This window comes from Sceloporus undulatus, chromosome 1, assembly GCF_019175285.1.
Source record: "Sceloporus undulatus isolate JIND9_A2432 ecotype Alabama chromosome 1, SceUnd_v1.1, whole genome shotgun sequence".
Lineage (NCBI taxonomy): Eukaryota > Metazoa > Chordata > Lepidosauria > Squamata > Phrynosomatidae > Sceloporus > Sceloporus undulatus.
This window is the reverse complement of record NC_056522.1, coordinates 6,214,929-6,229,308: the sequence shown is the minus strand read 5'-3', so window position 1 is coordinate 6,229,308 and position 14,380 is coordinate 6,214,929. Positions and strand designations below refer to the sequence as shown.

The 14,380-nt window shown below is 41.9% G+C and overlaps 1 protein-coding gene across 1 annotated transcript in view; it reads left to right on the top strand.

Moving 5' to 3' along the window:
- The first annotated feature begins 7,088 nt into the window (after positions 1-7,088).
- Positions 7,089-14,380, top strand: part of RP1L1 (RP1 like 1) — a 23,958-nt gene continuing 16,666 nt past the window's right edge. The window contains exon 1 of the mRNA XM_042446819.1: positions 7,089-7,727. Within this exon, the coding sequence (XP_042302753.1) occupies positions 7,089-7,727 (639 nt within the window). The remainder of the gene's footprint in view (positions 7,728-14,380) is intronic.

Sequence of the window (14,380 nt, the reverse complement as noted above, 5' to 3'; positions counted from 1 at the left end):
ATGCCCTGACTGAAGAACACAAAACAGATGCATACAAACAATTGTAATTATAATTCCACTACTTACATGTTTACGACAAGCATGGAAAAACATCTCAACAAGATGCTGGCACATCACCTTCAGGATTGACAGCAACATAATGTTATTTCAGCTATCAAAGGTGAAAGCAAATATATATAATATTTCACAATATATACAAATATTTTGCAAAACTACACATCCCAGAATTCCATAGCATTGAGCCATAGCAGTTAATTCTGCAATAATTCTGCAGATGTAGATGCAGCCTAAGATATATTTGTAAGAATGGAACAGTCTTGGTGGTAACAGACTGGAGAAAGCTTTGAACCATTCACATAGAAAACCATAAGTGCCAGGAGACCTCCGATTTTTCATGTTTGCTGTAATTTTAATAATTTCCTCTGAGTCTAAAAGGTCCAAAAATATTGGTATGATATGCTAACATGGGGGAAGTCAATATGATAAAAGGAAGTCTCCATATTTTGTTGGTGAATGTCACGATCAAAGCTATGAAGTTCTGCATAAAACTTCAAAAATTATAGGTTTATATCTGTGGATGATACCATCCTCAGAATAGCCCCCCCTCTCTATATATGGAAATATTCTGTGGGAGATGGGTGATAATATATATTTATATTTTTATATAAAATTCCCTATATTTTAGGAAATATTCTGAGGGCGATATCACCCACAAATATAAACCCACAATTTACAAATATATAGCCTTCTCTATCAAAGAGCTCTAGTACCACAGCAAACTCCAGATCCCAGAATTCCATAGGATGGAGCCACGGCAGATAAAGCAATGGCAAACTACATTAATTCTGCAGTGTTGCAGCAGCCTTAGACTCTGGCTCCCTCTCTCAGTCATTAAATGATGCCTATGGCACAGTCCAGACCGGTGCTTTGCGCCAGCCTGGTCACTTACTAGGGTTGCGTGGGGACGGAGCAACTGCATGCCCCGCAACCCTAGTGCGTGGTGGTGTCGTAATCATGGCTGCCTCTCATCCACATGGGGGCTTACAGTGGCCTGGCTGAGGTGCAGGAAGAAGCTCCGAAATGGAGTTCTTTTTGGGTGGATGCATCATTCCTGCAGCATCCAAACAGCTGTGGGAACGATGCTGGGGAGAAAGAGGCCGGGTGGTCCCTTTCTCCCATGGCTCTGGCTCCCGGGGTGTCAGGGGCATGAAGCCCCAAGGATACTCCTTTTCCATGCCACAGAGAAACAGCATTTTGCCACTTCTCCGTGGTCTGGAAAAATTCTGGATTGGGGCCGCAGGGCCGTTGGGGCAGTCTGTACAGTGCCTAAATTACCCTGGTACTTAAACCTGATAAAGGCCATACACACTGGGCTAACTACAGCCTTCCTTAATGTTGATAGAAAAACATTGAAAGCTATTTTAACTAACAGAGTACAAAAAGTTATTTTATCTTTGGTAAATTCTGACATGACAGGAAATATCAAAAAATAGTCAGGGAGCCAATATTTTGCTTGTTTGTAGACTTTATTGCTCTGAACGTGGATAGAATGAATCAGCCTGCTGTTTTTTTTCTTATGATTTGGAGAAGGCATTTGATAAAATGTAATGTCTTTTTCTTTTTTAAAGTATTGGCTAATTTGGGATTTCCTAAAATATTTTTGAAATGGATAAAAATATTGTATTCAGCACCAAGATATTCTTGGTATCGCTTTGATATTCAACTTGTGCTTGGACTACTTATTGTGTGTTATTGGAAAAAATTGCGGGATCAATAGATTTGTGCATGTCGCTTTAGAATTTGAAAGATGTTCTTTTTGCAGATGATCTTTTGTTGTTCGTTTCTAAGCCAAAGCAGCTGATCCCTGTTCTGATGCAGTTGATTAGTAATTTGGGTAAAATATCTAGTTAACTGGTTGAAGGATCTTATCACATGGGGGAAATTAGGCAAAATCAGGGGTTTAAACAGCGATTATCCCATGCAAAACACGATATAGCAATTAAGATTTTCACACAATGTCACTATTAAACAGGCAGTAAACAGCAACAAATCATTCACAGGGAAATCCTGAAAATGATTTGTTGATGTTCATTGCCTGTTCATTGCTGCTTAATAGCGATGTGTGTGAAAATCTCAAGTGCGATATCATGTTATGCATGGGATAATCACTGTTTAAACCTCTGATTTCCAACAGTCTCTCTCAAGAAGAGAACGGAAGTGCTACAATGGCATCGAGAGGCACGGAGAAAGCCACTGCTCTCCTGCTCAGTTTTGGCTTTCTTTTCTCATGCAATGAGGCTCTTCATTTCTGGCATCTCTATTTTAATGGACAGTACTTGTTCTCCTATTACTTTCTAAAAAGGGCAGTGTTTTGCCAACAATTTCAGTAGTTAGAACTGTGTGGCAAATATTGTTGCGTCAGTTAGAATTTGACCCATATGCTCATAATAAAATAAATAAATAATAAAACTTTTATTTATAGCCCACTTTTCTGTGACAAGACAATCAAAGCGGCTACAACACGTTAAAATCCACATTTACAAATTTGTGTCCCAAATTCCCCCCCTTAAAAAAAGGATTAAACAAGCTACAATTAAAACATCTATTAAAAATACAATAAAATACAGCGAGGAAAGAGTGGTGGGCTGATCCATGATGTGAGGGGCAGTCATTCTGTGGCTGGGCACTTTTATTCAGGAAAGGCCTGCCGGAAGAGATCCATCTTGACAGCGTCTTTAAAGCTGTCTAAGCTGGCAATTTGACGGATCTCGTCCAGCAGGCCGTTCCATAGTTTGGGAGCAATTGCAGAGAAGGCCCTCTGGGAGGTAGTAGTCTGGTTTTTAAAGGCTGCAATAGATTCCTCCCAGAGGACCTGAGGGTGCGGGGCGGATTATATGGATCCCTCAAATAGGTTGGACCCAAGCCAGGTAGGGCTTTAAAGGTGATAACCAACACCTTGTACTGTGCCCGGAAACTGACAGGCAGCCAGTGAAGAGATTTTAAGATGGGTGTTATTCAGTCACTCCTAGTTTTTCCGGCGACCAGCCTGGCTGCCATATTTTGCACTAGTTGAAGTTTCCGGACTAGGCACAAGGGTAGCCCCATGTAGAGCGCATTACAGAAATCAAGTTGTGAGGTTACCAGTGAATGTACAACAGTTTCTAGGTCCTTTACTTCCAGGAAAGGGCGCAGCTGGCATATCAGCCGAAGCTGATAACAGGCGCTCCCGATCGTTGCACTCACCTGATTTCTCATGTGAAGCGACGGGTCTAGGAGCACCTCCAGAATGCGAACACAGTCCTTTGTGGAGAGTGTGACCCCCATCTAGGACTGGAGGTTGCAACCCTATACCTGGTTTGGGAGCCCCTACTGTAAGTACCTCCATTTTGTCTGGATTCAGCCTGTTTTTCCTCATTCAGCCCATTACCACTTCAAGACACTGATTGAGAGGAGAAATGCCATCTGTTGTCATAGCTGCTGATCGGGACATGGAGAAATATATTTGGGTGTCATCAGTGTACTGATAACACCCTGCCCCATGCCAAAAGTCATGCCAAATTGACTTTTGCAAAGAACCCAGATCTGAAACTTGGTAAGGAACCATGTTTATGGAAGGCATGGGCTGATAATGGGGTAGCTACTTCTAATCAGATACTTGGTGTTGATTATGAGCCTTTACCTTTTTCAATTTTACAAGAGTAGTTTAAACTACTTCTGTCAGCTAAATGGCAATATCTGCAACTGAAGCATTTGTTACAATCCAGATTTGGTCCTGCAGCTTTAAGTGCATCTGAGGTTCCCTTAATATTAGAGATATTAATTGAGGACAGTCAAGTATTCAAGCCAGCAATCTTTATACACGCACACACACATTTCTGTTACCTATAAATAAATATGACATGTGAGATTTACAGTTACAATGAAATAGAGGATTGGAATAAACAGTTCTGATTAATCAGTGACAATTGATTTTAACATCTATAACGAGTATGGTTATAGATCTCTGGCTATGTTTGATACAATAGAAATTGCTCTTTGGGGTGTATTGGTTGCCAAAAGATCTATTCAAGAAAGGGCTTCCTAAATCAGCATATTGTTGGCGATGTGATACTGGTAATGCTTCCTTAATGCATATGATTTGGAGTTGTCCCATTGGAGATACCTTTTAGGAGGAAGTAATCTCATTAGTAAATTTGGTATTGGAATGTTCCTTGATATTCACAGACATGCATGCTCTTTTGAATTATTTATCTGTTTCTTGGAAATTAAACAAATGAAGTGGATTTCTTGTGCCCTTTTGAGTGCTTAAAGATTAGTCCTTTGTTACTGGATTGATAATTTTCTTCAACTGGTGATCCAATCAATAGAAGGTCTAACAACACTTGCAGCATTTGAAAGAATGATGTACTGTATAGACAAAATTTACAAATGGACTTATATTTGGACATTTGTTCAGCTTTTATAGAAACTTAAGATGAAGGAAAAAAGAGACTGGGGGAAGGCATAGGTGTGAAGGATTTGAATGAGGACTCAGCATATACCTTTAGATAAGCTGATCGTATTTCCAAAAGTACATTTTTTTGAAGATGATGTCTATAAAATCTATATTCAAGGATATCTAAAGCAGTAAGATCTTCTGACTAGTGAGTGGTTAACGCTTACTTTCCCTGCCTTGGAGTATGTGTCTTTTGGCAAAGACAAAAATCATGTTGGATTGAATAATACTGAACCTCTGTTAAATTCTGTGCTGCATTTAAAAGAACATGTGTGGCCAAAAGTGCAAAAGAAATTTTAAATGCAAAATGCCTTCAATTGTAATGACAGAGCTAAAGACTCGTGTGCATTTTGGGCTGAAAAGTTGTACTAGGAGCATGGGCTCCCAGGGTCCCTGGCATCAACTGATAAATAAGGTGTGTTATTCTTCACTCTTTCTTAAAGAGTCAAGTTGCAAGGGAAGCCACAAACCTCTCTGCTTCTCCTACTACAGTCCCCAGTTTAACTATACAAGCAGCCTACACAGTCCTCTGTTCTAGAGAAAGTCTTGGGCTAGCAGCACCTCACTCTTCAAAATGTTGGTTGGATTGATTTACATCCTGCTTTCTCCCAAAAAGACCCAAGACAGCCTAAATGTTCTGTTTGAACACTACTTCTTCTGTGAATCATGCAAAATCTAGATGATAGAGACACTGTTGTTGTGTGTATTCAAGTCATTTCCAGTTTATCCTAAAGTGAACCTATCATGGGGTTTTCTTGGCAAGATTTGTTCAGAGGAGATTTTGCCTTTGTCTTCTTTGAGACTGGCTTGCCTAAGGTCATCCAGTGGATTTCCTTGACCAAGTAGGAATTTGAACCGTGGTCTCCAGATACATTAGCCCAACACTCAAAGCACTACACCATAATGCCTGCAGTGCAAAGTATTTTTGGGGTGGCTGGATTGTGAATGGACAACCAAGGCCCCTTACCTTTATGAAAGACCTACTCCTGGTAGAGATGAAAACTGCTAAACCTGTCCCCTCCCCTCTTGAAATGGCTCAACTCAGTTGTCTGCATTTCTTTGCTAATGTTAATCAGGCTGTTGTTCTTGTGTATTGTGTATTGGCAACCCTAAGGCAAACCTATCACAGGACTTTATCACACAGGGAAAATCAGGGGGTTAAACAGGCATTATCCAGTGATATTTGTGCAATATCCAGTGATATTTTCGCACACCATTGTGATTAAAGATGACTTATCTTGGGAATAACCAAGGAATAACCAGCAACTAATCATTCATGGGATTTCTTTGTGAATGATTTGTTGCTTGTTATTCCCTGGTTATTCCTGGGATAAGCCATCTTTAATCATGATGTGTGTGAAAATCGTCACCCCAGTTGCGTGAATATCTCTGGATAATGCCCGTTTAAACCCCCAATTTTCCCCACATGTGATAAAGTCCACAGAGTTTTTTGTGGGTTTTTTGGGCTATGTGGCCATGTTCTAGCAGAGTTTCTTTCTGATGTTTCGCCAGCATCTGTGGCTGGCATCTTCAGAGAATGCTTTGCCTGGAAAAACTACACAGAGTTTTCTTTGCAAAATTTGTTTATGGGGGGTTTGCCATTGCCTTCTTCTGAGACTGAGACAGTATGACTTGCTCAAGATCCCCCAGTGGGTTTCCATGGCCAAATGTATATTCATACCTTTGTCTCCCAGAGTCCTAGTCCAACCCTCAAACTCCAGATAAATCAGAAACAAAGTGAAGACACAACAACAACAACAACTCTGAATGGAACTACCAATGGGCCCTTTTCTTTATTCTTCACAAGCTGTGCTCTCAGACACATGTACAATATCCATACATGTCTTTGCAGGAAATTTCAAGGAAGGTGAACTTGGTAAGAACAGAGTGGCATTAGTTCTCCAAGCAGAAGCAGAGAAATAACAGTTTCCAAACTGGGTGTATTAAACTCAAATGTGGGAGAATTTTCAGGTTGTTGACACCATACAAATAGTCTCTGTAGGCACTCTGCTACTTATGCTTTTGGCAAGAGAACACTGGCTACGACTACAGTCTGTAGTCCCAAGAACAGCTCCATTGAATGAACTGCTGCATGGCGAGTCCCATGTGGGCAAATTTTATTAATCTAGTGGATCTGCTCTCGATTTAGGGCAGCATTCTGTTGGTGCATTATATGTACATAAGTTCCCATATGGAAGTGGTTCGCTGTTTTTGTCCAGTACAGAATGTCTGCATTCATTTCAAGGATCTGGAAGCAGAGTTTAGGCATGCAGTGCCTTTGAATGTGCATTGTGCATGGAGGGACATGTGCATTTGGTTGCTCATTTGGTGCCATTCAAGACAAGGGCTGCATTGTGCAATTTTGCCATTCAACACAAGGGTTGGATAGCAAAATCAATGCATAACTCCTTATCTGGACTTATGTCATGGAACCCATTGTAATATCTCAGGCTCAGGCCTACAGTGAGATTAGCCAACTAAAGTAACAGGTCCAAATGGGTTTGGATAATATTGTTATTGTTGCTGTGTTGTAGCTATCTCATTCATTCCACTTTTTCTCTTGCATTGCAGTTACCTATAAGGGTTTTCCAGGATGACCCAGCCATCCGCTGACTACTTCTCTTCTTCTGGCCCTTACAACTATGACCAACCCCTTCCTCCCTTGGCTCGGACGAATGCTGTCACCCAGGTGCCTCCGGCCAAGAAGATAACCTTCTACAAGAGCGGGGACCCTCAGTTTGGAGGAGTCAAGATGGCCATCAACCAACGCAGCTTCAAGAGTTTCAATGCCCTCATGGATGACCTGTCTCACAGGGTGCCTCTGCCTTTTGGTGTGCGGACCATCACAACACCACGGGGGATACACTGTATCAGCACCCTTGATCAGCTGGAAGATGGTGGCTGCTACCTCTGTTCAGACAAGAAATACGTCACACCAATCAGTATTGGGGCTGCCAACCGAAGGACAGGTTCTCAGAAGACCGGCCAACCAGTTAGCACTTTGAGGAGGGCAGCCCAGGATGGGAAGCATGATGACTACTCAGCAGGTTTCATCCAACAGAGCCCAAGGATACCAAAGAAGGTCACTCTGGTTAAGAATGGAGATATTACTATCCAACGGCCCATTGTTCTCAACCGGAGGAATGCCCGGAGCCTCAAAACTCTCCTGGATGAGATTTCAGAGGTTATGAAGTTCACAGTGAAGAAGTTGTTCACATTGGATGGGAGAAAGGTGAGTCTTCATGCTTCCGACATTGAAACAGGCCAGTCATCTCGCTCAGTGATGTTCAACCTTTGGTCCTCCAGATACTTTGTGCATCAGCTCTTAAAATACCTGACTGCTGGTCATGCTGACTGGGACTTTTAGGAGTTAAAGTTCAGAATATCTGGAGGATCAAAGATTGAGAGCCACTGATCTGGCTGGCTTTATGTGTCCATCAAACATCCATATAGTGCATGGTGGACATCAGAGCAGATATCAAAATAAAGCAAGAGACTCACTGCATATAGACCTGGGAGCTTTATAGTCCTTGGTCAGCAAAGCTCGGTGTGCTCCAAAGCCAAACTTGTAGATTTTTAACACTTCTGGTTACCGTTTTGATGACTAAAAGTGATGTCACATCACATAATTCCTGGTCAACCTTTGGAGCATGGGTGAGGAGGCTGTTAGGTGACAACCTTTGGGACCATGGATGGATTTCTTGCTGTTTTTAGGCGAGGGACCCCTGAAACACTGTTGTTGAGTATCTTCTGTGATGGGGTGGAAAAACTGCAATTTCTCAGAGGCAAAAATGTGCCCTCCAAATGCTCCCAAACACTCTCTAGGAATTGTGAGGGCAATTTCACCATGTATTTGCCTGACCCCCGTTGTTTTAGGCCTGGGGAGACCTTTCATTCTAACAGGAGGTGACCCAGAAGTTGACTTGCATGGTATTTCCTGCTTTGAAAAATGTCTCTCCAGCCTTAAAGCAAGTCAGAGAGGTCCATAAAATTAGGTGAAAATGTCCCCCACTCCTACAGGGTTTTTTTTTTTTGGGGGGGGGGGGGTTGAAGCCAAGTTTTGTAAAAAAAATACAAAAGTTCTTTTGCAGATTTGGGGAGGAGTCCAATGTGACCAGAAAATCTGGGAGAGTTGTCCATCTTTGTTCCATGCTTTTAGAGTGGAACAAAGGTCTTTTTGGACCAAAGGTGTTTTCCCCACCACAGGGTTGGTACAGGACCACTATTCAAAGCCCACAGACCACATGATTCCCACCCCCTTTGCCAGATAAAAGCTAATAATAATAATAATAATAATAATAATAATAATAATAATAATAATAATAATAATAATTTATATTCCGCTTAATCTCTTAGAATCCAAGCGGATTACAACAATAAAAGAGAATACAGTTAAAATTCTAAAACCCCTATCCCCCCAGTATAAAAACATAGTAATACTAAAAAGAGATTAAACCAGACAGATATTAAAACAGTAGTATAAAATCACAGGTATAATCAATGAAAATGTATACCAGGGACCAGATAGGATGGAAATAGAGATGGAGAAAAGGGGAGAGAAGTGGAGGGGGGGAGGCAGGAAAATAGGGGTGGACCTAGTCTGGAAAGGCCTGCCGGAAGAGATCCACCTTAATAGCCTTCTTAAAGGTTTCCAAGGTGGTAATCTGACGGATCTCATCCGGAGGATGTTCCAGAGTCTAGGAGCTACTGCTGAAAAGGAGCGCTGGGTCACTGCCAAAAGTCTAGTCCTCTTTGGTTAAAGCAGATTTTTCCCAGCAGAACGAAGAGTGTGGGGAGGATGATATGGGAGAAGGCACTCCCGCAAGAAGTCAGGACCCAAGCCATGTAGGACTTTAAAGGTTAAAACCAACACTTTGTATCTTGCCCGTAAACTAACAGGCAGCCAGTGAAGGGATTTTAAAACTGGTGTAATGTGGGCAAATTTAGATGTGCCAGTAACCAGCCTGGCTGCCATATTCTGTACCAGTTGAAGTTTCCGAACTTGACACAGAGGTAGCCCCATGTAGAGTGCATTACAAAAGTCGAGCTGAGAGGTTACCAGTGCATGTACTACTGTTTCAAGGTCTTCCCGCTCCAGGAAGGGCACAGTTGGCGTATCAGCCGAAGCTGAAAGCAAGTGTTCCTGACCGTCGCATCCACCTGAGCCGTCAGATGGAGAGACTAAATATATCTTCTACCAGAATCTTGTCGCCCAGACTGGCAATATGGGGCTTTGCTTGTTGTTTGTATATTCTGGGCTTGGCTCCCATCATTCCCCAGCCAAGAAGGCCATGCTCAAGGTGGCTAGGGAATCCTATGATTTGTAGTTTAAAAAGTATCTTTCCTCAAACTTTTTCCATAGTAACAAAAAGTCCAAAACTCCATGGCACTCTAGGAGTTTTAGTGGACCACAAACTGGATATGAGTCAGCAGGGTAAAGTGGGAGCTAGAAAATCTAATGCAATTCTTGGCTGTATTATTTGATGGGATTTTGAGGATGGAGCAAGCTTATTTTTTGCTGCTCCAGAGCCTAGGATTCAGAGCAATGGATTCAAGCAACAGGAAAATGGATTCCACCAAAACTTTAGGGAGGACTTCCTGAGAGTAAAATCTGTTCAACAGGGGAAGACGCTGTTTCCTTGGAGTGTGGTGAAGTCTCCTTCCTTGGATGTTTTTAAACAGAGGCTGGATGGCTATCTCTGAGTGCTTTAATGGCGTATTTCTGCATGGCAGAAAGGGGTTGGACTGGATGACCCTTGGGATCTCTTCCAACTCTATGATTCTATGAGAATGCCCTGGTTTTTCTTCTCTTCTTTTCCCTCTTTGAGGTATAAGAATACCAGACTCGTGTCCCAAATCTATTTTTAAGGGCCCCTAAATCTAAGGGCAACCCCGATGTATGAATGGCTTTCCCTTCTCTTTTTCTGTGGCTGATGATTATAGATAATAAAGACCTTTGAATGTTACTTTCAAGAATAATGAAGATGAGTACTGATAGCTGGTGGCTTCCATGCCAGGAGGAGGATGAATACACTCCAGGCTTCAGTTCCCCCAAATAAGTTCAGCACCTTTCCTTTAAAGGCCAGACTAAAACCTGGAGATGTATTTATTTATTCTTTCATTTGTATGCTGCTTATCTCTCTAGATGGAACCCATGGCAGCTTCCAATATAGTAAATTAAAAATGTTTATTTAAAAACCAATTAAAATTCCCACATATTAAACACCATAAAGTCATGTAAAAATAATTTCGGAAGATGCATGACCCATCACAGTTATATGATGTAGTTTTATTTTATTTTTTAAAAATATTATTTTTATTAATATGATAAAATAACAAAATAAAATTCACGTCAGTTAATGTCCACACAGTATACACCTTGAATCTTCAACCTATACATATCATGTAGCACATTAGCATACAAGCAAGATTATTAATAAGAAACACAACTATTTACACTATACAACAGTTAATACATTTATTGTAATTTTATCTATTTATTTTATATCCCACCTGTCTCCAAATATGGAACCCAAGACAGCTCACAGAATAAACTAAAACAAAGAAGCTTGATCCAATGGGAGTAGTTTTTTGACCATTGAACTATAACTCTGGAGACAAGGGTTAAAATCCCTGCTCAGCCATTGAAATCCACTGGGTAATCTTGGGGGATCATTCCCACTGGGCGTATAACACGCTTTCCGATCCAGTTCCTCTCTGCTATGCAAAGTGAATCCAAAACGTCCCTCGTTCTCACTATGAAAGGGGACATTTTGTGGAATTGCTTTTGTTTAGCACGCCTATCATCCCCACTACTTGGAGCTGGGGAAGGCAGAGCAGCCCTTCAGCCAGTCGGCCACCCCCCCGAACCCCTTTGGAAAGCTGCTGCCCCAAGTGGACCCTTTAGCTCCAGTGACCACAGCCCTGCGAGCTGCTGATGAGGAGGAGCAGGCACCAGCAGGGCTTGGCAGGTGGGATGGCGGGCCCGGGGCTCCTCCCAAGACCCCCGCCGGGCACCGTGGGACGTGGAGGAAGGGAGGAATCCCTCTCCCCATGCCTTTCCCCCTCCCAGGGCCCTCCACGGCTGGACCCCCTTCGGCTCTCTCTCTGGATTAGAGGAGGAGGAGGGAGCGGGAGGCCAGGGAAGAGAGCAAGGCAAGGCTGAAGAACAGAGTGAAGAGGAGGAGGTGGACGGAAGACACATTATTATTTTTTTAAAAACTTTATTGCAAAATCAATATATTGCTAAAGCAACTTTTGGAAAGGCAAGTTGTTGCTTTACCATCTATCGATTTTGCAATAAAGTTAAAAAAAAAACCCCCAAAAAGCAGCACTGGGGTGTCTCTGGGGAGGAATGGTAAACATCTGCCATTTGTCCCTCCCCTCAGAAAGAATCGATTCTGGTCTGGCGTTCCCACTTATTGGACACGCGTCAGAATCGATTCTTCTCAAAAGAACCACTAAAAAACTACTATCAGGATAATCTGGGAGTTTTTTTACGTTTGCCCCTCTTTATTTCAACTGGAATCGATCCAGTAAGGATCGGAAGTGGTTTCAAGTGGGAATGAGGTTCATATACCTCACATCACAATTCGGTGCAAATTGTAGTGGGAATGACACCATGGGCAAGTCAAATTCTCTCACCCACAGAGGAGAGCCAAGGCAAACCTTGTCTGAACAAATCTTGCCAATAAAACCCTGTGATAGGTTCTCCTTAGGGTTGCCATAACTCAGAAACAGCTTGGAGGCAATCAGCAACAACACAAAACAATATGTAGTACAAACATTTGAAAAAGCATTCAACAAGCAATCCAATTAAAACATTAATTTAAAACAATTAAAAACACAGTCAGCATATATTACATATTCAGACATACAGCACACCCAGTAAAGATCCTTCCACTCCAACCAGTTAAATGCCAAGGTCTGATATAATGCAAGACCAAAGGCATCCAGAACATCCTATCTCTGAGATCTTTATCGTTTCCAGATATCATCTTTCCATGCATTTTCTCCAGGTGTTTTCCTTACTGCATTATCCTATAATTTCTACTTCCCCCTTTTGAGTATGTCTATACAATGCACTATTTTATTTTATTTTACTTTATTTATATCCTGTCTTTCTTCCAGTGTGGAACTCAAGACTATTTTCCTTTCTTCCGTCCTTATACTATGTCTGCACTGCATAAATAATCCATCTTGACACCACTTTAACTGCCATGCCTCCATGCTATGGAATCCTAGGATTTGTCTTGGCACCAGAGTGCTCTGTCAGAGAAGGCTAAATGTCTCACAAAACTACAGTTACCTGAATACCATAGCACTGAGCCATGGCAGTTAAAGTGGTGTCAAACTGGATTATTTCTACAGTCCAGGTTCAGCCTTCAGCTCCATGTGGCTGGTTTGCCTCCCATTGGAGTACATGTAGAGCCGCTGTGTCAACAAGATTTTGGACTAGACAATGTTTTGCTGATATCCAGCATGGCTCTTCTGGTGGTCTTTTCACAAATGAATCTTGAGGTTAGTCACACTGTGAAAATAATCCAGGATGAATCCGGGTTAAATCTTCATTGTTCACATACATCCCGAATGCCCCTGATTAAGGTTTTTTTTGGGGGAGGGGCGCCCAAAAACCCACTTAATCCGGGATAATCGATATCGGGTTTTTCCCTGAGTTTTAAAAAAAAATCTGCATTATTGGTAGTGTCAATAACTGATGTAAATAGACCTGAATTGACCCAGGATAAAAATTGACCCTGCATACTGAAAACAGGGTTCCAAATGCATTCACATCGTCTGCTCTATCTTTATTCAAATGCTTTCATGTGTGAACAGTTGAACTTGCAAAGATGTGGATCGATGTGGATCAATGCATTCCATAGTGTGCATAACAAACCTGAATGCATGAGTGAGATGATGTGCATTGTCATGCTAAAAAAACACACACAACATGTGTTTTACTTCAGTAGTTCACATTTGCCATTGCTGATTTCCTTCCTTCCTTCTTTCCTTCCTTCCTTCCTTCCTTCTCTTTATTTTTTTTAAATGCTCTCATCTTGGAAAATTGATTCCCCCTCCTCTCCATTGAATATATGCAATCAAACAGCTAACAAACTGATTTCTTTATAGCCACCTTTTCCCTAAGGGTGCATCTTGTTTTGTGCCATCAAGTTGTTTCCAACTTATGGCAGTCCTTAAGATTCGTAGTTCAACAAGGTCTTTAGCCACCTCTGCCTCTCACAAAACTACAAATCCCAAGATTCTGTAAGATGGAACTATGGCAGTTAAAGCGGTGTCAAACTGCATTGTTTCTACAGTGTAGATGCAACCAAAGACTCCAATGAACACACATGTTCAGTGTCCTTCCAGCTTGATGAAGGGAGGTGGGTTTTAGCCCAGGGAACTTTTTACTCTGCAGCAGTCTTTCATCATCCCCTGCTACCTTGTCCTTCTATGTGAAATTGTTGCAGAAAAGTAGCAATGGCAGTCTCCTGTCCAGCTTCTCCAACCCACTTGTTCTTGGCCGCAGCCACCCTCCACATTGGCATTTCCTGGGCAGTGGGGATGGTTGTGGAGGATAAGCATCAACCTATCGTCTTAGACTTGGACTCACAATGACAGGCATCCGCAGGAAAACACAATAGCACCCCAAATCCACAAAACAGACATGCCTGTATTGGGCCAACCGAAATGTGCAAAATAAACTATGCAAGATTTTGAAGCTCCACTGGCTTCCTCATCAGGCAAAGGTGTTAAAAATCGAACAGGAGAAAGAAAAATATAGAAGTCCCTGAAGATGATGTCATTGCTGTGCATCCAGTTACAGGAAGATAGGATGATGATGATGATGATGATGATGATGATGATGATGATGATGATGATGAT